Source organism: Canis aureus, chromosome 24 (genome assembly GCF_053574225.1).
Source record: "Canis aureus isolate CA01 chromosome 24, VMU_Caureus_v.1.0, whole genome shotgun sequence".
NCBI lineage: Eukaryota > Metazoa > Chordata > Mammalia > Carnivora > Canidae > Canis > Canis aureus.
The window spans coordinates 10,698,247-10,724,614 of NC_135634.1; the positions used below are offsets into that span (position 1 = coordinate 10,698,247).

The 26,368-nt window shown below is 35.0% G+C and overlaps 1 protein-coding gene across 9 annotated transcripts in view; it reads left to right on the plus strand.

Annotated features, from left to right (window-relative positions):
• Positions 1-26,368, plus strand: part of KATNAL1 (katanin catalytic subunit A1 like 1) — a 114,407-nt gene that overhangs the window by 20,436 nt on the left and 67,603 nt on the right. For 5 of the 9 annotated variants that reach the window (XM_077868220.1, XM_077868218.1, XM_077868219.1 and 2 more), the window contains exons 2-4: positions 1,898-2,073; positions 4,400-4,560; positions 24,135-24,303. In XM_077868220.1, coding sequence (XP_077724346.1) covers positions 1,912-2,073; positions 4,400-4,560; positions 24,135-24,303 — 492 coding nt within the window. In that variant the 5' untranslated portion in view covers positions 1,898-1,911. Of the gene's footprint in view, positions 1-1,892; positions 2,074-4,399; positions 4,561-18,484; positions 18,526-24,134; positions 24,304-26,368 lie in introns of those variants that run through there. The other 4 variants (XM_077868221.1, XM_077868222.1, XM_077868224.1 and 1 more) reach the window with 2 other exon arrangements.

Below are 26,368 nucleotides of genomic sequence, written 5' to 3' on the forward strand. Positions count from 1 at the left end.
GCTCATTACATCACATGTCCTCCTTAATGCCCATCACTCTGTTTCCCCATCCTCCCACCACTACCCCCCGCCCTTCCAGTAACCCTCAGTTTGTCTCCTTTGGTTAAGCTTCTTATGGTTTGTCTCCCTTTCTGATTGTATCTTGTTTTATTTTTCCCTCCCTTCCTCTGTGCTCCTTGTTTTGTTTTTTAAATTCCAAATATGAGTGAAATCATATAATTGTCTTTCTCTGATTGACTTATTTTGCTTAGCACAGTACCCTCTAGTTAATACCGATGTCGTTGCAAATCGCAAGATTTCATTTTTTTAAATAAGATTTTATTTATTTATTCATGAGAAAGAGAGAGAGAGAGAGAGGCAGAGACACAGGCAGAGGGAGAAGCTCCCCGGTCTCCAGGATCATGCCCTGGGCTGAAGGCGGCGCTAAACCGTTGAGCCACTCGGGCTGCCTGATTGCATTTTTTTGATGGTGAAGTGATGTTCCATTGTGTGTGTATGGAATACCACATCTTCTTTATCTGTTTATCTGTCAGTGGACATCTGGGCCTTTTCCATAGTTTGGCTATTATGGACATTGCTGCTATAAACACTGGGGTGCAGGTGCCCCTTCGGATCACTACATTTGTATCTTTGTGGTATATACCTAGTAGTGCAATTGCTGGGTTAAAGGGTAGTTCTGTTTTTTTACTTTTTGAGGAACTTTGATATTGTTTTCCAGAGTGGCTGTACCACCTTGCATTCCCACCAACAGTGTATGAGGGTTCCCCTTTCTTTGCATCCTCATCAACATTTGTTTCCTGTTTTGTTAATTTTAGCCATTCTGACTGCTGTAAAGTGGTATCTCATTGTGGTTTTGATTTGTATTTCCTTGATGCCAAGTGGTGTTGAGCAGTCTTTCATGTGTCTGTTGGCCATTTGTATGTCTTCTTTGGAGAAGTGTCTGCTCATGTCTGCTGTGCGTTTCTTGACTGGATTAAGCATGGAGAAATATTTTAATTTTCTTTACTAAGTAGATTTATTGGTTTACTGTTCTGGGAAATAAGAGTAGAGCAGTTTGGCCTCTTCCTGGATGTCATTCTTCTATATCTCTGAACTTCCTACTCTTTATAGTCTTGGATGGAAAGTATCTTTGCATAGAAGCCTTGGGTGATTCTTGGATGAGTTTGGGAAACCAGGAAGAAAACCAGAATTACTGAGCTGGAGGGCTTTGGTGGAAACCAGAGGTTCAGATGATACTCTTCATAGCGTCTGTGGAAGGGAAAAGATCAATGATAGTATTTGCATAGATGGAAAGCTATAGAGAATGACAAAATCATAGAAGATTACAAGTTGAACAAAAAGGGCTCAGGTAGTTGAATTCACAGATTTTTGTTTAGATTTAACTTGTATGAGACAAATATATATATAAATGATGCACGGACAACTATAGGCTGTTCCTTTAAAATGTATTCCTTAAGTATGACTTTTGGTTTGGGGGGCCAAAATGTTTTAGAACTAATTTCTCCATTTTTTTTCCAGTGGAAAAAATAGAATATGATATTCATATATTTCTACATTGTTAAGAATAAATTGAATAAAATCAAGTTGATCATTATTACAGCTTATGGTAATTATAAATGAGCAAGGAAAACTAGTGTCCAATTTATATACCTTTAACATAAACCAGTAGTTCAGAGTTGTGTAATTTTTCTCTGTTTGATCTCCTTAGGTGTTCTTTTGTGATCTCTGTACTTCCAGAATTAGAAACTTTGTTCAATATTATAAGATGCATTCAGATAACCTCAAAGAAAGAACCATTTTGACTCTGAAAGTAGTTTTAAGCAGATATTTTAAAGAATAAAAAAATGTTCTAAAGTTGGTGCTGAAAACTTAATAAGGCATTATGTATTCAGTGTAGGTCTCTGCAAGAAGATGAATTTGGCTGAGATTTGTGACAATGCAAAGAAAGGAAGAGAATATGCACTTCTTGGGAACTATGACTCATCAATGGTATATTACCAGGGGGTGATACAGCAGATTCAGAGACATTGCCAGTCAGTCAGAGACCCAGCTGTCAAAGGCAAATGGCAACAGGTAAGACACAGTCAAGTATTCAGTGATTGAGGGCAGTAATTTATTATACTTGAGAGACTAGAGTTGGAAAATTACTTAGAGATTATGTAAATAGTTCTTATTTGTCCAAATACTGAAATGTATTTAAAATGTACTCTGAATATTTTGTCTTGCCCAGTTAATATTTTATATATTTTTGATAGCTTTCAGGAGACATATTTTGAGATATTTAATTATAATTGTAATTTACTTTAAATTTTTAAAATTTTCATGATCAGCCCAGTTGTATATAATGACAGATTTTTGATATAAGGTATTTCTGCTCACCCTTTCCCTTTTCAGTGTTACATGTAATTTTGACCTATTTCATAAAACTTTTAAGAAAGTTTCCTCTTCTTTTGAAAGACTCCCTACAAATACAAAGGTCAATAATCTAATAAAACTAATATATTTGCTGTGTCTTTTGACTGTACAACTTGATTATATAATAGTACAGTTAATAAAAATATGAATTAGAATTTCCCCACTTATTAAAACTTAAAGTCCTTTTAAAATTAAAAGTACAAAGTGAAGCATTTCTTTGAAGTTTCCATTTAATGTACTAATGCCTTTCAAGTGTTTCTTTTAATTTTTCCATGTCAGAAATTGATGTTTCACTTAAGTTTTCAGGGTAAATTTGGCTTATTTTCTGACTTAAGCATTACCAAATTATGTTGAGTGAGGACAATATACTTGCTTTCACTCAAGTTGAATTTTTAGTTGTGTTTTTCTATATTGTATACTAGCCATAGGCAAGAGTGGTTTATTAACCTAGCATGGAAATATTTTTGACAATTTCTTAATTGTGTTAAATAGTGACCATTTGTATTCAGATATTTCTACTGTGTTTATTTTTAATAGGTTCTATAATTTCATTTCTCCAAGTATATAATTGCATATATTAGCAGTTGAATTTTACCTAGGTTTTTCTTTTCTTTACAATAAAGTGTGCTTTCTGGTTAAAAACAAATTAAAATTGTTAAAGTGAATTTATAAATGTAATTTTCAATCTGTTATCTGTTTGCGTTTAAAATTAGTTTGATCTCAAAGTTTAAAAACAGAAGGATTTCTATATAGTAGGTACTCAGTGAGGTTTTTTAATTTTTATTTTATTTTTAAGATTTTATTTATTTATCCATGAGAGACACACAGAGAGGCAGAGACATAGGCAGGAGGGAGAAGCAGACTCCCTGTAGGGAGCCCGATGTGGGACTTAATCCCAGGACCCCAGGATCTTGACCTGAGCCAAAGGCAGATGCTCAACCACTGAGTCACCCAGGTGCCTCTCAGTGAAGTTTTTTAAATATGGGGAAAATCTTGCCTTTGAACTCAAAGTGAACTTTATTCAGCAACTGAAATAATTTAAGTCCAGAAAAATTCAGATTTTAGGTGAAGGAGAATTTAAATAAAAATTGGAAGTGGGTAAAGCTTAGTAATCTGCCACTTCAGATTTTCAGATGTTCATGACAGGCATTTCATACTTAATGATATGAGAAGTAGAAAATTCTGGTAAAAATTTTGGCTGATGATTTTCTGAAAGCTATTTACAAATATGTTAAAAGGGTTTGGCATAACATTTTAGATATCTGTGAATGGTTAACTTGTTACTGAACTTGTTTTAAATACATTAATGATCATCACATTCATTGGTAGAAATGAGTTCATTATGAAAATATATTAACTACTGCCCCTAAAAAAGGTATGTAATGTATTTTTTCAATCTAGTTCCCGCCCTCCTATATTACTTTAAATAGTACTTTTTTTTTTTTTTAAAGATTTTATTTATTTATTCATGAGAATACACAGAGAGGAGAGAGAGAGAGGCAGAGACACAGGCAGAGGGAGAAGCACGCTCCATGCAGGGAGCCCGACACGGGACTCGATCCCAGGTTTCCAGGATCAGGCCCTGGGCCAAAGGCTGTGCTAAACCGCTGAGCCACCTGGGCTGCCCCAGTACTTTATTTTTTAATGTTTTAATGGCTCACTTTGCATACTTTGAGAAAATGTGCATTATTATTATTATTATTATTATTATTTTAATTTAAGACTTAGCACAAGCCAGGTGGGCAGAGGCAGAGGGAGAGGGAGAGAGAGAATCTCAAGCAGACTCCCTATTGATCACAAGCCCGACATAGGGCTCCTGCTCATGACCCTGAGATCACGACCTGAGCTGAAACCCCGAATGGGATGCTCAGCCTATATGGCGCCACCCAGGCACTGCTAGAAAACTTGCTTTCTATACCAATTTGTTATTTGCCATTCGTATAAACTTTAAACAGTTTCCAGCATAAGGTTATTTTCTTTTAAGGTTCGGCAGGAATTATTGGAAGAATATGAACAAGTTAAAAACATTGTCAGCACTTTGGAGAGTTTTAAAATGGACAAGCCCCCAGATTTCCCTGTGTCCTGTCAAGATGAACCATTTAGAGATCCTGCTGTTTGGCCACCCCCTGTACCTGCAGAACACAGGTAAATGGGACTTTATATTCTCTTTAGTTTTATAGTTTTATAGTTAATTGATATTCAGAGTGAAGAGAGTGAAGCTTTATTTGAATGAAGTATGAAAAATTTGAGGGAGTGTATAAATTTAATACTTGTTTACAGTTTTCACACCTATAGGTTTACAGAGTTTAGTTTGATATAGAAGTAAATCATTTGTCATATATCTTTTAGAATGTTACTATAAATCATAGCAATAGAAATATGCTAGTCCTAAAATTTATCAGTTAAGTGAGGTCTTTAAGATTTTCTATCAGCGCGGAACTTGTATGGCTTTTTTGCTTTAAAACTTTCTGCTTTAAAAGATTTTAACTTTAGATGAAATGGTGGAGAAATTGGATTCATCTAGTTGGGCTTACAACCACTTTCCAGAGTCCTACTGTAGAAGGAAACTTAGCATTTTGTATTCTACAGTCATACTGTAGAAGGAACCTTATTCCAAAAGTTAAAGGTCGGATTCCCTAATGTGGCATATAAAGCTCTAAGTTTATCTCTCTGATGTGCAGCCTATGCATCACCTACATTAAACTTGTCTCTTGTTCTTTCCTGTCTTTTTGTCTTTGCATGATCTATTCATTCCTCAAGATTCCCATCATTCCCATCTGAGCAACTCATGTTCATTGTTGGACTCTCAGCTCAACTGTATTTTCTCTCTGCAGCCATTCTCAGTGTGCCCAAACACAGCAGTTTGTTCATAGCAGTTACCTTGTTGCATTTCTTCACAAAATGAGGAATTTTGCTAGGTCAGGGGCCATGTTTTTATTTTCTCAAAACACATTACAAATAACAAAATTTTACTGCTAATACAGTGTTTGGCACATAGTAGGCATTCAACCTACATTGAATGAATAATTCCATTATTTTTACAAGGGAGGAAACTGAGGCCTGAGCGACCCTGACCTAGAAGTTAGGCTAGTTCAACCAGGATCTGAGTTTAGGCCTCTCTGGCTTTCAGTCCCCCTGATTGTGAAGTGGTATTGTGGCCAGAGTGTTGCATCATAGTAAATAATTTTGCCTTTAGTCAATAGCTGTGATCATGTGTTTAACTTGTTGATCTCTTGAAATTTTCTAAGAGCATTTAAAGAACTGTGAAAAGTGGTTAATTTATTCCTTCAGGGTTTTTTCCACTGAGTTACAGATAATTTTATGATTCCTATTATAAAAACACTAGATGATTCTTTTCTGAGGTCTACAACAATATAGCTCTTTTCGCAGATATAACCACTTTCAGGTGATTTGCGTTAAGGTAACCATTATCTTCTCAAAAGGCAACATTTCAGGAGTCATAGAGTTGTTACCATGGAAGTTTCACACTAAATACTAAGAAAAAGAAATAATGGCATTTTGATTTATCAGAACTTGAAAATTTTGTGTATGTACCTTAGTTTTTTCCTGAAAGTCATTAATTCAGAAATATACGTCTAGTTTATAGCTAAAAGCTGACAATAACTTCATTTAGATATAGTTGACATATAACATTATGTCAGTTAAGGTGTGCAATGTATTGATTTGAGATAATCTATATATAGATTTATGACAGTTTGATTACCATGGTAGCATTAGTTAACACCTCCATCATGTCATGTAATTATCCCTCCCTCCCTCCCTCCCTTTCTTTCTTTCTATCTTTCTTTCTTTCTCTCTCTCTCTCTTTTTCTCTCTTCTCTTCTCTTCTCTTCTCTTCTCTTCTCTTCTCTCTCTTCTCCTCTTTCTTTTTTTCTTTTCTTTCTTTTCATTCATTCATTCATTCTTCTTCTTTTTGGTGGGAACAATTAAGATCTAGTTTCTTAGCACCTTTGAAAGTTATAATACAGTATTGTTGTATATTATCTTTATGCTGTGCATTAGATTTCCAGGATTTAGTTATCTACTAGTTGCAACTTTATACCCTTAAACATCTTCCCAATTCTTCTCAGCCCCTGGTATTTAACTATTACAATTTTGTTTTTTTTTAGATTTCACATATTAATGAGATCATATAGGATTTCTTTCTCTGTGTGACTTAGCATAATGCCCTGAAAGTCCATCCTTGTTGCAGATGGCAGGATTTCCTTCTTTTTTATGGCTGAACAATATTCCATTATATATATATGTGTGTGTGTGTGTATGAATATATATATATATTTCATATACATATATTTCACCTCTTTATTCATTCATCTATTGACATATATTTAGATTGTTTCCATATCTTGGCTATTGCACATAATGCTGCAGTGAACATGGGAGTGCATGTATCTCTTCCATATCATGTTTTCATTTCCTTTGGGTATATACCCAGCAGTGGAATCGATAGATATTTGGTAGTTCTGTTTTAATTTTTTTAAAAAGATTTATTTTATGATTTATTTATTTATTCATGAGAGACACACAGAGAGAGAGAGGCAGGGACATAGGCAGAGGGAGAAACAGGCTTCTTGCAGGGAGCCCGATGCGGGACTCGATTCTGGATCTTGGGATCACAACTTGAGCCAAAGACAGCTGCCCAATGCTGAGCCACCCAGGCATCCCAATTTTTTTAAAAAAGATTGTATTTACTTATTCATGAGATAGAGAGAGAGGCAGAGACATATGCAGAGGGAGAAGCAGGCTCCCTACAGGGAGCCCAATGCAGGACTTGATCCCAGGACTCTGGGATCATGCCCTGAACGAAGGCAGGTGCTTAACTACTGAGCCACTCAGGCATCCCTATTCTTAATTTTTTGGGGAACCTCCATACTGTTTTCCATAGTGTCTGAACCAATGTGCATTCCCATTAACAGTGAACAGGCCTCTCTTATTTCTATATTCTTTTTTTTTCTTTCTATATTCTTGCCAACACTTCCCTCATCCATTGATAGCCATTCAACAGGTGTGAAGTGCAATCTAATAGTGGTTTTGATTTGAATTTTCCTGATGATTAGTAATGTTGAGAGTTTTTTTTTCTGTACCTGTGGGCCATTTTGGATCTTCCTTCCTTCCTTCCTTCCTTCCTTCCTTCCTTCCTTCCTTCCTTCCTTCCTTTCTTTCTTTCTTTCTTTCTTTCTTTCTTTCTTTAAAATATTTTATTTATTTATTCATGTGACACACACACACACACAGAGGCAGAGACACAGGCAGAGAAAGGAGAAGCAGGCTCCATGCAGGGAGCTTGATGCAGGACTCGATCTCAGGACTCTGGGATCATGCCCTGAGCCAAAGGCAGGCACTCAACCACTGAACCACCCAGGCATCTCTAGATGTTTCTTTTAGAAAAATATCATTTGGTTCCTCTGCACATTTTTAAATTAGATTTTGTTGTTGTTGAGTTGTATGAATTCTTTATATATTTTGGATATTAACCCCTTATCTAATATATGGTTTGCAAATATTTTTTCCCATTCAGGAGGTTGTCTTTTCATTTTTGATTGTTTTTTTTGCTATGCAGAAGCTTTTTATTTTGATGTAGACTCATTTGATATTTGCTTTTGTTGCTTGTGCTTTTGATGTCATATCCAACATATCATTGCCAACGCGAATGTCAAGGTGTTTCTTCCCATGTTTTCTTCTAGAAGTCTTATGATATCAGGCCTTATGTTTAAGTCTTTTAAATCAAATCCAGTTCATTTTTGTGACTGGTGTTAAGAGAGGGGTCCAATTTTATTTTTCTGCTTGTGGTTATCCAATTTTCTAAACGCTCTTTGTGGAAAAGATTAATCTTTGCCCACTGAGTATTCTTGGCTCTCTTGTCAAATATCAGTTGACCATAAATGCAAGGGTTTATTTCTGCACTCTCTGTTTTGTTCCATTGGTGTCCATGTGTATTTTTATGCCAGTACTGTACTGTTTTAATTACTAAAGCTTTGTATTATAGTTTGAAATCAGGAAGTGTGATGCCTCTGGCTGTGTTCTTATGATTGCTTTGGCTATTTGGGATTTTTTTTGTGGTTCCATACAAATTTTAGAGTTTTTTTTTTCTATTTCTGTGAAGAATGCAGTTGGAATTTTGATAGGGCTAGTTGGGTTGAATGTTTAGATGGCTTTGGGTAGTATAGACATTTCAACAATATTAATCTTCTGATCCATGAACTTGGGATATCTTTCCATCTGTGTTCTCTCCAATTTCTCTCATTAAAGTTTTGTAGTTTTCATTGTGCAGATCTTTCACTTTTTAGTTAAATGTTTTTCTACATATTTCATTGTTTTTGATGCTATTGTAAATGGGATTGTTGTCTTTCAGATATTTCCTTGTTAGTGTATAGAAACTCAACTGATTTCTGTAAGTTGATTTTATATCCTGCAATTTTACTGAGTTTGTTGATTAGTTCTTAGAGACTTTTGGTTGAGTCTCTAGGGCTTTTTATGTATAAGATCATATCATCTGCAAATAATGACAACTTTTGCATCTTCATTTATGATTTCAATGCCTTTTATTTTTTGGTTTTGCCTAATTGTGCTAGCTAGTACTTCTAGTACTAAGTTGAGTAAGAATAATGACAGTGGGCACCCTTGTCTTATTCCTGATCTTAAAGCAGAAGCTTTCCATTTTCACTTTGAAGTATGATGTTAGTTGTGGGCTTAATTATATATGGCCTTTATTATGTTGAGGTATGTTCCTTCTATACCCAATTTGTGGAAATTTTGTTTTTTAAATCATGAAAGACTTTCATATTTTGTCAAGTGCTTTTTTTTTTTCATCCATTGAGATGTTCGTATGATTTTTATTTTTCATTCTGTTAATGCATTGTGTCACATTTGTTGATTTGTGTATGTTGAACCATTCTGATGTCCCAGGTATAAATCCTGTTTGGTCATGGTGTATAATCTTCTCAGTATATTGTTGAATTCCTATTCAATGGAATATTTTGCTAATACTTTATTAAGACTTTTTGTATTTCTGGGGTACCTGGGTGGCTCAGTGGGTTAAGTGTCTGCCACTTAGGTCATGATCCCAGGGTCCTGGGATCAAGCCCCACATTAGGCTCCTTGCTCAGTGGGGAGTCTGCTTCTCACTCTCCCTTTGCCTGCTCCTTTCTCTGCTTGTATGTGTGCTCTATCTGTTAAATAAATAAATAAAATATTAAAAAAAGAATTTTTGTATTCCTTAGGGATATTGGTCTATAGTTTTCTTGTAGTATCCTTATCAGCCTTTAATATCAGAGTAATGCTCCCTTATAGAATGAATTTGGAAGTGTCCCCTCTTTTTGATTTTTTGAAAGAGTATGAAGATTCATGTTAACTGTACTTTAAATGTTTGGTAGAATTTGCCAGTGAAGTCACTTAGTCCTGGGAATAATTTACAGTATAGAGAATACCTGTTTTGAATTGCTAGAGCACCAAGATGTAGCATTGGCTACAGATATTAACTCTAATATTTGTGGCTCAAACTGAATAAAAAAGTGTGGCTGGCATTTGCCCATTGATGAACACTTACCTGAAAACCTATTAGAGAAGTATTAGCTCATTATTTCCTTTTATTTGTCCTCCCTTAACTCCCCATAATGCAGATCTTATTTTTATGCTTGTGTTTTAATCCTTACTTTTAATGAAAGTGACAGATGAATGGACCAGAATGTATTTCTCTGAACCTCCTTTCAATATATTAAAAGAATTTTTCCCTGTATGTAGCCATTGTAGATAATGTGATTTTTTCCTGTATGGATCAGAATAAAAAGCAAATCCATGATTCTATACTGTCTGGGGGGAGAAAAAGATTCTTATTCCCATGTGTGTCATCACCAACAATAGAAAAATATCCAACAACTTCACAAGATTCTACTAGTGAAGGAATTCTGTATAATATTTGAGTATTCATGGGCTAATAATAAATAATATTAAGTTTATAAGTTTAGATTTGAAAGTTTTGAGAGGTTAGAGTTTTTATTTATTTATTTATTTTTAAAGATTTTATGTATTTATTTGAGAGAGTGCAAAAGGGAGGCCGGGGGAGGGAGAAACAGACTCCCCACTGAGCAGGGAGACTGCCGCAGGGCTCTATCCAAGGACCCTGGGATCATGACCTGAGCTGAAGGTAGACACTTAACCAACTGGGCCACTCAGGTGCCCTGGGAGGTTAGAGTTCTATGTTTTTCTCCTTTTACAATTTGGTTTCTTCTACAGATCACATAAAACAAAATGTAATGAAATTTCCATCTAGAGATAGTGAGTAATGGTTATATTCCTTAGATAGTCTTGTGGTAATGGGAAGACACTTGACTTAAGTCCATGAGATCTGAATTTGAATTCTTTTCTTGCAACTTACTTGCTTTCAGACCTTAAGTGAGTTATTTAATCTCTCCAAATGATAGTTTCGTTATCTGTAAGACGGGAATTTCTACCTCATGGAATTAAATGGAAGAGTTTAATGTCTAAGACAGTAACTGACATGTAATCAATTATTAAAATGAATGGTCAACTCTGGAATAAAGTAATACCATTTTTTTTTCAGATAAAAAGAGAATGATCATTCTACATAAATCCTTTGTTTTCTGAAATATTTTGAATAACTCTGGCAGAGAAGATAATCGTTTTTTTATGTCCAAGTCTTGTGAAGTTTGTGATCATTATTAAAGAAGGGATGACTAATTATTGGCCACTTACTATATGCTTTATAAGCATTATCTTATTTAAACCTCCAATAATCCCATGAAATAACTACTATTATTGTTTGCCCATATTACTATTGCTAACTTCTTATTATGAACCCTATTTACAGCTGAGGAAATTGAAGCTCACAGAGTTTGTTATTTTCTCAAAGTCATCTGAATAAGTGAGTGCCGGAACAGGATTTGAACTCAGATCTTCTCAACTTATTTATATCCACTGTATTGTTTTTTTTTTTTTTTAACAGTTATTCAGTGGTATCTGTAGGCTTTAATATACATCTATATATCCTAATGCATATATAGATCTATTATCTATTTGATTAAATTCTTATTAGAGGTTGTAAAAGAATAAAGAAGCTGAAAATACTTAATGAAATAAATATTGGTATTTTACATATAGTTAATTTTTTTTCTGTGGGAACACCACACTGAAATTACAGTATGAGTCAGTAGGAAAATATAATTTACCTTGTTTTGTATAAAGTGTTTCTGGGATGCATCTGATGTATTTGGCATTAGTTACTAATCTGGTAACCCTGCTTGTGGGTCTGTCCTTTTTACTTAATGGAATTTTAGCACAAAACTTCTCTATCCATGTTTCTGCACACCAAGGTAATCTGTATCTTGTGGTTTCCAGCTCTGGTTTGCCACATTGTTCAAGTTATACCTTAAAAGTCATGTGTCTGCTGAATTTAATCAGGATCTTGTTTTAAATCACCAGCAGCTGCTTGGAAAAATCAAAACAATCTTTGAAAATGAGTTAAATTAATTGCCTTAAACGTGGGGAAATTGAGCTACAAACAGTTTATGATGGGGGAGAGTGGCAATATTAGAACTAAACTCCAGAGAGATGAAGCCTCCCGATCATTCTTAGTGTTGTAAGTTAAAGGGTATTTTTGTATTAATTAAATTACTTACAAGAATTTCCATGTAAGTTTATTAAATGCATTCTCTTTAATGAGACTATTTGAAAATGGTCTCTCCAGGTGAGATCTGAAGCAATGGAACAGATTTTCTGCATTGGAGCAATATTTTGTATAGCATACATTCAATAAACTATTGAATGTGTTAGGGCTTTGTAAGTTACAGCTTTTGGGATAGATGGCAGTAAGAATAGGATCCACAAGCCTGAAATTAATCATCGGCTTATTCTGTATAGGTAAAATAGAACTCTAATAGGCTTTCCAATGTTGTTTCATCTGGAACCAAAGAAAATGACACAATATATTTCTTTGTACATAGAAATAGTAAGATTGTTTTTTATCCAGTTTGTGTTATTCCTCTTTGAGGAAATTCTTACTGACTTGGTATAAAGTTGTTGCTTTGTTTCTTTGGGTACTCAAATAGATTAAGTTACTGCCAGTGTTTTAAATCTCAATTTGCAGTGGGAAAAGATCAAGTAAGGCCGATGTTGAGTACTCCTAGAGTGTAGACTATTATCTCATCCTTACAGGCATTTCATCCAGACTCTCATTCAGTTATTTTTCTGGGATTATGAGGCAGGAGAGCAAGTTTTGTGTGTGTGTGTTTGTTTTTAACGGTTCCACCGCTAATTGAGTAGTCCTCCAAGTTAAGTTCCCTTCTCCTTGCCTCATTGTTTCCTCGTAAAATGTATATTATGATGAGATTGTTTTGTAAAATCATTTTGAAGTCCTAGGAAGAAACATACTATATCATTGATATATCCAACATTTATTTTATGAACATTTGTCATATGCTAGGCATGATCTTTGGCCTTGTGGAAAGTATAAAGCTGAGGGACACCTCCACAGATCTTGGCCTCCAGAAACCAATAAGAGAAAATAACCCAAGCATCCTAGAAAGCTTGAGCTAGGATGCTGGCACCTATTACATGCCAAGTACTGTGTCACATGCTGGTACTATGCTGGGGATATGGGGGGATTCAGAAACAGACACAGTCCTTGCCTTTTTAAGCATACGGTCTTGTAAAGTGAGTGTGAGAGCCATTAGTGAAGTAGAATGGACAGGATTTGATGATTAATGAAATACAGAGAATTGAGAGAAAAATTGGAGTAGGTGATGAAATTTTTAGATCATGCTGTTTAATAGGAGTTGGAAATGAGAAGCAGAACTTAAGAGAGATGGGATTAGTGTTTAGTTATTTAGGAATCATCAGCAGGTGAGAAATTTTAAGAAGGAAAATTTAATGTCATGTGTCATATGTGGAATAGATTATTTGTCTAATGATTTGCAGGTTGAGATTATACTCATTTAAAAAAACATTCTAGAGTCCTATTCTCTTCCCAAATTCTATTTCTGGAGGACGGAGTGGACTTATTTTTAGACTGTGGGTAGAATGCAGCTAGCAGTGTTGATTAACCACAGTAACTGACATTTGTGGAATTCCTAATTGTGAATCAGGTACTGTGCTAACAAACTCTTTACATGCTTTATTTCTTAATTCTCACAATCATCTTCTAAAATAGATCCTTTTATTATCATCTTTCAAGAAGAAATTGAGGTTTAATGATTCTGTTAAATAACTTCATCTAGTTCTGCATGTAGGTAAAGTAAGGTAAGGAATTGAAAATTTTACTGGATTTAGCAGCATGGAGCTCATTGGTGTCTGTGATGAATAGTTTTTGTGGAATGGTAGCAAATAATGGAGTTGGTTCAGAGAATGGGCAGAGAAGAATGGAAAACAATGAGTAGTATATATAATTCTTCACTGAATCTTGCTGACGAGGGGAGCAGAGAAATTAAGTGGTGGTTGGGGAAGATACAGAGTCAGGATTTGTTGTTTAAGAGAGGAGGGGACTAGCAAGATGTTTGTAGGCTGGTGAGAAAGCTGCAGGGGAGGGGGAGACCAGTGATACCAGGAATGGAGGGAACTAAATCAGGGGCAGGGTAATGGGGTGGACAAGGGGAAATGGGGTTTAGTGTACAAGTGCAACTGAGTCAGAGTAACTGAAGGGAAGGCCTGTAGTTACAGGAGCATGGATGTAGAATTTGGGGAAGTTCTTTTCTGGTTATTTCAATGAGGGATAAAAAGCAAGCAAGATCATCTGAGAGTGAAGATAGAAGGAGCAGATGTTTTCCAGGGTCTAAATTCTCATCAAAAGCATCCTAAGAGTGGAGAGTCATTTCATTTGGCTATATTATTTTATTTTTGTGTAAGTTTTTTCTCAGGAGCATTTGTTTTATTTTGTAGAACTCATTTGAAATCTTTATTTTGGAATTCTAGATATTTATTCAATAAGTGCCTAAAAACTTGGTATTTCTACCTTTTTTTATGTTACAGAAAAGACAACTGAAAGATAGAAATTTTAATTCATTAGAGATAAACTAAGGAATGGGAACAAGATAGTGGTAAGTCAGAACAAACTCCTAATACATTACTTTTAAATTTTTATTGGAAAAGAATCTTTGCTTTGCTGCATTTGAGCTACTGTCAGTCCCCCTCTTTGCTCCTTTGGCAAACTGCTGTCATGTGTAGTGTACCTGTAATGCCTTTCACGGCTGTGCTTTCCTGAATAACTGGAAATCTTGGATCTCCATCATTGCGGTATTGAGACTGAATTCTTGAAGATCACTTCTTGCTTGAATAATGGAATGCATATTCTCAAGACTCACTGTATTTAACTTTTATAATATTTGATAATGTTTACCATCTTTCTTCCTTGGAACTTTCTTCTTTAGGGCTTCTGTGACATTACAGTATTCTCCTTTTCTTCTTCCTTTTTTCTTTTTTAATTGTGGCCTCTTCTCTTTCTCTTATAGCCACCTTTTGTTCACTAGTCCTCATCCCTCTGCTCTTTATTCAGTTCTGCTCAACATACCCAGCACCCGCTGTGTACTAGGTAGTATGGATGCAAAGAACAGGAGGAAGGAAGATTTCTGCCCTTTAGGAGCTCAGATTTTAGGAAGGTTGTTTGCTATGCTAGGAACTTGATAATTAGCGAGGCTTTGAGAGTTCATCCTAACTCTGTCACTTAGTGTCTGTGAGGACAAGTCATTCAGTCTTTCCCTCATTTTCCTCCTCTGTAAATTGGGGATCAATGCTGCAGTTACCTCGTGGGGTTATTTTGAGAGCTGTATGATTGGATACAAGCAAAGTGCAGAGAACAGCCAGGCACACAGAATGTGCTCGAGAAATATTTGTGGTTTTCATCACCCATTCCTCTAGCCTTCACCCCAGTCCCACTAGATATTTAGATGACTAATGTCCTCACCTTATTTAGGTCTTTGTTCAGATGTTACCTAGAAGGTCTGACCACCTTATTTATAATATTTATCCCCCTGGGGGGATGGGCAAGATGGTGGAAGGGCAGTTAGAGGTATAGGCTTCCATTTATAGAGTGAGTAAGTCATGAGAATGAAATGTAAAGCCTAGGGAATATATATTTTTTTAAGGTTTTACTTATTCATGAGAGATACAGATAGCAGAGACACAGACAGAGGGAGAAGCAGGTTCCCCACAGGGAGCCTGATGTGGGACTTGATCTCAGAACCCTGGGATTATGACCTGAGCCAAAGGCAGATGCTCAAGCACTGAGCCACCCAGGTAGCCCAAGCATAGGGAATATAATCAATGGTATTGTAACAGCTTTGTATGGTGACAGATGGAAGCTATACTCGTGAGCACCCCATAATGTGTATAGATGTTGAATCACTATGTTGTACCCTTGAAACTAATGTAATATTATGTTGTCAACTGTACTCAAGAAATTAAAAAATAATTTTACTGCCTCACTTGTCATCACTCTGTCCCCTTACTCTGCTCTATTTTTCTTCGTAGTACTTATTGCTACCTGATATTATAGCCTGTGTCTGTTGTTTATAATCTCTACTATATTGGAAGCTTTATAAGATCAGGTCCTTTGACTTTTTCACTGCTGTACCTTCAACACCAAGAGTAGTGCTCAGCACAGTGTAGGCATTCAATAAATATTTGTTGAATGGATGAGTAAGATACTTAGATTTATCTATGTGTTTACTAATTGTTTTGTTCATCACTCCTTGCATTTCACTCTTTTTAGATGCAGTTTCTTCTTTGCTGAAGTATATCCTTTAGTAGTTCTTACACACATCTCAGTTGAGGGTAAGCCCTCAATTTTTGTCTCAAAATATCATTATTTCCCTGTCGCTTTTAAATGATAGTTTAGTATAGAACACCAGATTGGCAGTTACTTATTCTCTGTGTTTTGAAGATGACATTAGTAATAGTATTATTTTTGTTTTCCGGATGATGTCATTATTCTAACTGTAGATAACTTGTTTTTTGTTTCCCATTGTCCTCCTGATTTTGTTTTTGTCTTTTATGTTAAACAGTTTTTGTGATGACTTATCTAAGTGTGGATTCATTTTTACTTACACTACTTAAGACCTGTGTTTTTTTTTGTTTAAAATTCTTTATGCCGGGATCCCTGGGTGGCGCAGTGGTTTGGCGCCTGCCTTTGGCCCAGGGCGCGATCCTGGAGACCCGGGATCGAATCCCACGTTGGGCTCCCGGTGCATGGAGCCTGCTTCTCCCTCTGCCTATGTCTCTGCCTCTTTCTCTCTCTGTGACTATCATAAATAAATAAAAATTAAAAAAAAATTTAAAATTCTTCATGCCTTTAAAAACCATTTTAGACATCATTTAATACTCTATACTGATGATTCTATTATCAGAAGTTATTGGGAGTTTTATCTTTTTTTTTTTTTTTAACTTCTGATGGTTCGTTTGTGGTAAAGAATGTCTCTTCAAGGTTTTCATCATTCTAAGGTCCTATTAGAGGGACATAACACATCGGATTTATGTGTGGGGAAAAGGGATATTCAGTATAATTCTTAAAATATGGATATGTATTTAGCTAAATTTTAAGCTGCTTGGATGCAGGGGCTATCTCATTTGTTTTTTGTGTCTGCACCTTTTAAAAAGAAGAACAATCTTAGAACTTGACTAAAAGGTAGAACTGTGAGATATCTAAAGTCCAACTGATATTATTTTAATATCTGTAGAAGTTGTGTAGCCCTTATACCCTCCTTGTAAGAATGCCAAATTAAGTAAGTAAATAAATATTTTAAGTTTTTCAAGTTTAAAGGTCTTTAGAGTTACATAGAAAACACAAGGCTTATCTATCTTTTTAGATAAAGAAGAGCAAATTACAATTGAGTAATTACCTTCCTGATAGTGGTGGAATTCTACCATTAGACTAATGAATTAGTGATGTAATCATCCCCTCTTCCCCAGCTTTTGATGACTGGTATAGCAGCTTTAAATAAGATTAGTGAGTGTGTCCCATCAAAATTGGTGACAAAAATTTCGTTACTATCCCGGCTATCTGTGGATAACATCAAAATGTTAAGAAAGAAACCCCTATGATATTAACTGGGTTTGTATAATGTTTGGTGTGAGAATATCTATAGCTCCAAGTCTTAAACTAGCTGACATTTCTGGTTAAATGTTACCTTTGTTAACGTGGATGATAATTGTCTTCTGTAGTGGCTAAGCATCTTTCAACTCCAGGAAGATTTAAAATTAAGAATAGAAATGTCTCACAGAATCAAAGCCACAGAAATAATATTTTTCTGTTAAGGAATATGTGCATATTTGTTATGGCTAGTGAGAGTGATAAGCATGTAATTCCAACGTAAAACGTATTAAGGAATAACGGGATATCTGTGTCTTTTTAACATTATTTATGTTAAGGACTTTGGGGAACATTAGGAGAAGTTTAGGCTTATAAGTCTAATTTACTAGATTTATGAAAGTATTTATATGTAAATTATTATGCTTTATTGAGTAAGACAGTTGAGGAACTAAGAAGGAAATAAATTATATTTACTTTGTAAATGTAGGTGAAAAATTTTGGTAGAATTTAATTAACCAAGTGGAAGTGGGACAAAACATTTATTCAGAAGCATCTCAAAAATGACTTCTAAAATCTGGCACTCTTATACATAGGAAAAGATTTATAAGCTGAATCTAAAAGCTTTAAAGAATAACTGAATTTTTGCATTTTTTACTTTAATAAGTTGAATATTTTAAAAATCAAAGCTTCTGAAGATCACAAAAATTACCCTTGCAGATACAAAACAACTCATATCAACATGACTTATGGTATTCAATGTATTTCTGGATGTGATTAATTTGTTAGATAATGAGGGAAGACTTAATGTGGACTTTCATATTATATAGCATATATATTGTCTTGCATTCATTAAGATTTCAGATAGTTATTGAAAAAACTAATATTTTAAACAGACTCCTGAATATATCATAATAAAATATTTGTTTTTAATCTGATAGCACAAACAACTAAAATTTCTAAAATTCTTTTTGGAACTGGAACTTATCATTAAAGGTTAACTTTTGTGAAGTCACTTGATTTATGCAGGAGATGTCACTGCAATTCAGTAGGGAAAGGTGAGTCTTGTCACTAAATGCTTCTGGGTTAATTGAATATTTATGGGAGGGGAATCTTGACCCTTCCTACCTCATACCATATAGAAAAATTAAATTGAAATAGATCATTACCAAAAAAGTAAAAGGTAGTAAGAATATGCTTCCAGAAGAAAACATGGAAGGATATTATCATGATCTAGGCATAGCAAGGATTTATTAAACTGGACACTAAAGTATTAAAGACAAAAGATTGATAAATCAGAATTCTAAAACTATGAACTTTTCTTTGTAAGAAGACACACCATTAAGAGAGTGAAAAGACAAGCCATATACTAAAAGATATTTGCATTGTGTATATCTGACAAAGGACTTCTATCTAGAATATATAAAGTATGACAGTCAATAAGTAAAGGTCAGACAACTGATTGGAAAAAAAAAAGTAGACTAAAGACTGGAATAGTTACTCTGCACAAGATCATGTTTACGTGGCCAATAAGCATATTGTTGAAAAGGTGCCCAATCCATAGTCCTTCAGAAAAGGCAAAGTAAAGCCACAATGAGATACCATTACACCCCCACCAGAATGGCTAGGATGGATCAACTGGGTATTCTTATACATTGTTGATGTGAATATAAAATGGCATCACCACTTTGGAAAACCGTTTGGTTATTGGTTATATTTACTAATGCTAATCTTACATATACCCTATGATCCAATATTCTATTCCTGGGTACATACCCCAAAGAAATGAATGCTTATATTTACCATGAACATAATTCCCATATTCATGGAAGCTTAAATAATAACCTCAAATGGAAAACAACTCAAATGCTCATCAATAGTAGAATAAGTAAGTTAAAATTATATTTACATAATAGAATACCACACAACATTGAAGAAAAACTCATGCTACATGCAGGAACATGGATGAATTTCATAGGTAATGTTGAAAAAAAGAAACAAACACAAAGTATGTACTGTAGGATTCATTTCTCTGAAACTGCAATCCTAATCTATGATAATAAGGTCAGAATAGTGCTTACCTCACTGGCTGATACTAACTAAAGAGGAACCATGAAAAAACTTTCTGGGATGTTGGGAAATGTTATCTTCATCTCCTGGTGGTTATATAATATTAAAATTTATTGAGTTGTGTGATATATGGACATTTTACTGAACATATATTAGTATCAATGAAAAATAGATTTACAAATTTTATGAAGTATTATCTCCACTTAGGAAGAATGTGAGGCTTACAGATGTTAAGTGATATGCACATATAATCAGTAACTGGTGGACCTGGGAGTAAAAAGGAACCCAGGTTTTAGGATTCTAAGTCTAATGCTGACTTCAGCTCACCATACTGTTTCTCTGTGAAGGTAGGACTAGTGTTTGCAATGTTTTTATGTCAATATAACATCCAGCATAGTTCCTGTACTTATTAGGTAAATAACTATTTACTGATTTGAAAAATAGCAGTCATGTATTTGATGAGACTGAACATTAAAATTCTTAATCATTAATGTCTAACTTCAAATCATAGGTCCTCTAATTTCTATTTGAGCTTTGTTTTTTGCCTCCTGATTTCTTAACTATTTCTCTTGGACTCAGAAGTCTCGTATATTGACTCCTAGTTTTTATATCAAAAATATCATTATGAACTACTTGGAAGTTATATTTCTTATTTTTTTTATTAGATAGGGAAAGAGATGTTTTCCTGTTTACTTAATTCTGGAGTTATTTAGATTAATATAATAGCAAAATAAGATTATTTTTCTTTCTTTTCCAGATGTTAACTTGGAGCAATCTGGCTTATGTTCTTGGGCAAATCTAGAACCTGTTCTAAATTACTTATATCAGAATTCTAACAATGTATGAACAAAAAAATTAGAATAATTATTAAGCAGAATGCTAGAAGAAATAGAGCTCAATAGATAGGAATCAAGAAGGAGCCTATATAACAATTGGAAAAAATTGTGTTAGTATTTTAGACCATGTTTCTTAATATGGTGTAGAATGAAGGGCCTTTTTGGAAAAAGTCTCTTTCCCTTTGACTTTTGGAACCAGGGAAGGGTGGTGCTCTAATTCAGACAATTCTCTTTCTGTTGCCTGATATTTTATGGGGAGACTTGCCAGATAGAAATCTAGTAGGTCAATTAAGAATGTGAACTCTGAGCCTATGTCACTAGGATATGTGTACTTCTGGAACATGCCAATAACTTTGTAGCAACTCGTAATTTCACTTTTTAGGTGCTCAGATCTTTTACTTTGTGTTGTAGTATAATCACATTTAAAGTTTTATTAACTACTGAGTAGGCGATATGAATAATTGAAATTTATGCAAGGCATAAGGGGTCACAATACAATAGCTTCCATGTACCCACCAGGGAATTTAAGATAAAGAACTCTACTATTACCTTTGAAGACGCCCATAAGCTCTTTTGCATCCTATTCCCCTCCCTCTCCTTCAGAGTAAGACACTGTACTGAACCTGGGATTTATTGTTGCCTTGCCTCTCTTTTAGCCCATATATTTGTACCCCAAATGAAATCCTATGTTGTTCACTCTGTGTGTCCTTTGAATTTACTTTTTAACATAACGGTCCTGAGATTTATCTGTTGTTGTTGCATGTGGTTATAATTCATGTTCACGTGTATACTGTATCCAGTATGTGAATATATAATAATTTATGTATCTGTTCTGATATTGGACATTGGGTTGTTTTCATGTGTTTGCTAGAACAAGCAATGTTGATAAGAACATTTACATATAATATTGATAGGTAATATGGCTTAGAAAGGAAATACTGGATTTTGGGGGAAATTAGGCTTATTTGCATATGATAGAAAAAGGCACATTTCTTCCCATTTTTAGAGGGAAATAAATATAGGAGAAATGAACAGAGTGTAGACCATCTAGTCTTTTATCTGCAGATCTCCAGTTGTCTACATTTGGAATACTATAAGCTAGTACAGTGTCATCTTTTCTTTGACCATTAGGGCAGAAGTTGATGATGCTGTGTAACCCTACTGAAGTCTCTTTTTAAAAAGAGGCCAGTGAAAGATGCCTTGAGACACTTTTTACACAGCCTGGAAGCTGTCACTGAGTCCTGAAATTGAAGCATGACATTGTGCAGTGATGCGCTAATGGAGGAAGTACAGAACAGAATCAAGGATGTCCTTTGGGAAGCCGACAGAGTCTGTTACAAATGTAAAATCAAACTGCAGTGAGATGGAACTGAAGACTCACAGCACAGGCACACTTTCAATGAGATGTGCAACTTGCCACAAATGGCACATCTGGCTTCCCGAGCAGTTTCATTCAGACCATTTATGAGCCCATCAGAACCTTGAGTGGCAGGACAAGGTCAGCAGCAACAAGCATTTGGAATGCAGCCTGTGTAAGAGCTTTGAAATAATTCTTCTCCCAACACAGCTTTCCTGAGCTGGATGCGTGTGCAAAATGGACTACAGCAGGATTCCTAAGCAGCTGTTAAATAGCAAGGCGAGGTGGGGAAGGCACAAACTGAGAAGGTAGAAATGTTTCAAGATTCACTACCATTCAGTCAGTCTAAGCAATGAGGGCTGGTAGGGCATGCTCAGCAGCTGACGAGCAGCCTGGCATGCAGCTGTAAGGGACAGGCTTTCTGTTTTGGGAGCAAAAGCTTCAGGCCGGCTGTGCATCTAAAAAGCAGGCCCACAAACAATGATGGACTATTTGAATAACAGGCGCAGCTGCTAACAGAAGGGTAAACTTGACATCTGTTCTGTGGGGAAGAGATTGTTGCTCTCGTTTTATTGTCTTTGGCCTTACCCGTGGGTCTGATTCAGGAAAGACATTTATGCACACACAAGTATATAAAAATAAAAGTAAAGTTCTGCTCTACTACTTTCCACTCCTTCACCAAAACAACGAAAATTTCGTCAGAGTAGTGGTGTCAATGAAACTCTAGGAGTAGAGAGTGTGACATTTTTAGTTTTTTATCAGTCTCATCACATTTTTAATTTATTGGCAGATGCTCAAAAGACTAATCATGCACTAGAACCAATACCACAATTATATCTTTATATTTGAAAATGCCTCGTAGCCATTGTACTATATGCTATTTTCCAGTTACTTTCTGTGATTTCTTTCTTCTTCCGGGGCCTAGCATGCTAGTGGCTGTATATCTCCTAGTAGGTGATCAATAAATACTTGTTTAGCTGGACTGAACTCCAAGGATTCCTATGTCAGTAGGTAATAACCTAATAGACGTCCAGTTTTCACCAGCTTCTCTTATCCTTAGCAGTTCCATGAGGTGGTCTAATTCTAACAGTCTGAAGATGCTCTGTTAGACCTGCAGTATGTCAACAGTGTTTTACCTTTGTTGCCTCAAGTTTGCATCCTTCTTGGCTTTTTGTCTTATTTTCTTGTTTTGCTAGGTTCTAAGTTATATACATATGTCAGTTCTGATGTCAGGAAGAGAAAGTCCATGATGAATTAGATGAATTAAAAGCATGAAGTTGGAAAGGGATAATAAGTATGGCAAATGGGTAAAAAAAAGGACTACCCATATATACAAATATAAAGGCAGAGTGGTAGAGAGAGAAAAGATAGGAAAACAGAGGCACAGACAGTCCAAGGAAGAAGAATTAAGAGATTAGGCACAGAGTGGATAGTGTCCCCCAGCACCTAAAGAGAAACACTAAATACTGTGCTAGGTTAAAATCTCAGAATTTTCCAATTGACATGTTTCGTGTTACATGAAATAAAATGTGCCATTTGTGTGTATTGTTATGTTTACATATTTATCAAAACTCTTAAAATTGAGGTATACTTGGCATTCAACATTATATTAGCTTCAGGTATACAAACATAATGATTCAGTATTTTTATGTATTGTGAAATGATCACAGGTCTAGTTAACATCCTTCATCATATATAGTTATCAAAGTTCGTAATTCACATGTGGGAGCCTGTATAATTTGATTTTTTTTCCTTTGGCACCTTCAAAGCATGAATAACGTTTTCACACATAAATTAATCTGTATATAAAAATATTTCATTGTTTAGCCCTACCACTTATAATTTGATGAATGAAATGTTGGATTTTTCTAGTATAGAAGCAGAGGAAATCATCTTGATTGTCAGTAAATTAGTCAACTGTGCAAATAGACATATTTTGAATTCCTGTCCTTTCAACTTTTAATGCTTTTGTAAAAATCGAAGTGTGTAATTGACGTTTAATATATTAGTTTCAAATGCTTTACTTTTTTAAAAGTTACTTAGTTTTGGCTTAGGACAGTAATGAATAAAGTAATTGGCTTTCCATTACACTATTATTAGATGGAAATAGTCTGTATTGCCCTCTATTGGTGATTAAGTTATTTTTTGACAAAATAATTGCTGTTACACATATTTATGTGTTTAAAAATTGTGTCAACTGATATATCTTTACAGAGAAGCACCTTTTTTTTTTTTTTTTTAAATGAAAAGCACTTTTAAAAACCGACCTAATTGTGATAGCCATGAATTGGCAAAAGGGGGACAATTGAGATTTGGGGCTTCTTGATTTAATAGTTTTATTGACTGAAGTAGTTTGAAATACTTTTGCCTTTGATTAATTTTCATTTTAATTTTTTCTTACCAGAGCTCCACCTCAGATAAGGCGTCCCAATCGAGAAATAAGACCTCTGAGGAAAGAAATGCCAGGAGTAGGAGCCCGGGGACCTGTAGGCCGAGCACATCCTATATCAAAGGGTGAAAAACCCTCTACAAGTAGAGACAAGGATTATAGAGCAAGAGGAAGAGATGATAAGGCAAGACTCTCTTTGTAACTCGTTCCCTTGAAGCCCATGACTTTTGGTGTATATTATAATTTTTTTGGCTTTTCAGGGTACCTCGGTTTTGATGTGGAAGAGATAAGTAAAACAGTCTGATTCAAAAACCTAAGCAGTCTTTGCATTTTGAAGACCATTCTGCAATGTTAATGACCTTAGAAGTATACTAAAAAAGAACACACAGAGATTTTTAGTAAGATGGATCGTGGAATAAATATTCAAAATAAAGTTTTAAAACTTAAAATATATTTTAACATGTATTCTAAATTAAAATGAACAATAAATGAAAATAGTTGTAGGGGAAAAACTTATAAGGATGTAGATTTTTTTCTCTTAATGAATTTTCCTTGGTTGGAGTTTACTGTGTATATTTACTTTATCTGGGAAATTGTTGGGTGAATGAACATAGTACTAGGTGGAAATTCTGTCCTGCCCTTAAGATGGATTGGAGGTAATCTTACAGAGTAGGGAGCCAGCCAGGATGATCTGACACATTTTTAGCCTTAATTTTAGTGATGCTGTTTCCTGTTTCCATTGTGACATCAGACATGAATGATGATGATTATTGGATTGCCACCAAGAAGTTTTAAATTCCTCTAGCTAGAGATTCAGGATATGTTCTCATGTTGATGCTGTGATATATATAATGAAAATATAACTTCAGGGGCACCTGGGTGGCTTAGTAGTTGAGCATCCGCCTTTGGCAGAAGAGGGAAGAGGGAAGGAGCCTGCTTCTTTCTCTGCCTATGTCTCTGCTTTTCTCTGTCTCTCATGAATAAATAAATAAAATCTTAAAAAAAAAAAAAACAGAAAAGAAAAAATATAACTTCTCACTTAATAGCAAGTTGTTATCCTTCAAAATAAGATGCTATGTTTGAATTATTTTTATGATGTATAATTTCAATCAGTAGATAATGCCTCTGCACAAACAACTTTCCCAGGCCTTGTGCATAATCTGTGGTTTGAATAAAATTGTTTTTTTTGTTTGTTTGTTTGTTTTTTTTTTTAGTATTTCTATTCATGATATATAGATTCAAAGATAGATTCTATTTGTTTTTTGTATTTTGTCAGAGCTATTATACCATAGAACAGTGAGTGATTCTATCTCTGATCCTTTTTGGGATTCGTAAGGGGGCACTAATTGCTTACTTACTCCTGCTGGTTTTCTCTCATTATCAAAAACCACCGGAATGGATACTTAAAAATCTCTGTCTTATGTGTCATCTTTGCTTCCCTTGTTTTTCACTTTTGTTGGCTAATCTTGGTTTGCATTTTAGAGCATAAAGTAGGGGCTGAAGTCCAACTCTTGCTCTGCTAGGAGCTTTTAGGTAAACTTTTAGAACTAGGTGGGGAACTTTCAGTCTTTACCTTCATTTCACATTAACACAAGAGAATAACCTTAGTCATGGCTTACTGGATGCCTCCCTGCTAGGCACCATTTCCAGTGATTGGACAGTAATTCAGGAAACAATCCCATGAAGTAGGTACTCATCTTGTAAATGAAGAAACTGAGGTAGAGAGCCGAGGCCTTCGCCCAAGGTCATAGAGTCAAAGCATGGAGCTTGGAATGGAATCTGTGAAGTCACAAATCTTTTTCCTCTTTATTTTAGGATTTTTTCATATTATGTAGTTATCCGTACCTAACTAGATTAAAAATGGGATTAGATTTGAAAGGAGTCCGAGAACAATTAAATAAATGTTGATTTTTAAATGTGATTTGTAAGCAAAGAACAAAGCAATGAGGCGGCATTTGTTGAATGTCAGATTCTTCTGGAGATTGCAAATTGTCTCTTAAAAATTTCCAAATAATTTTCTAAATTTTATTCTTTCATTGACATGTAAGTACTCAGAATGTCACTGGAAAGTAAGCCCTTTATTAAAAAAAAAAAAAGAACTCTACAGTTGTTTGAAGATAAAAGATGGTTTTTGAGTCACTCTGGACACAAAGGGGACTACAATTTGTAAAAACAAACTCATGCAGAGTTTATTAGAATTTGAAAAGTGTACTTGGTTCAGTTATGGTTATTATGAGCACTCAATGCCC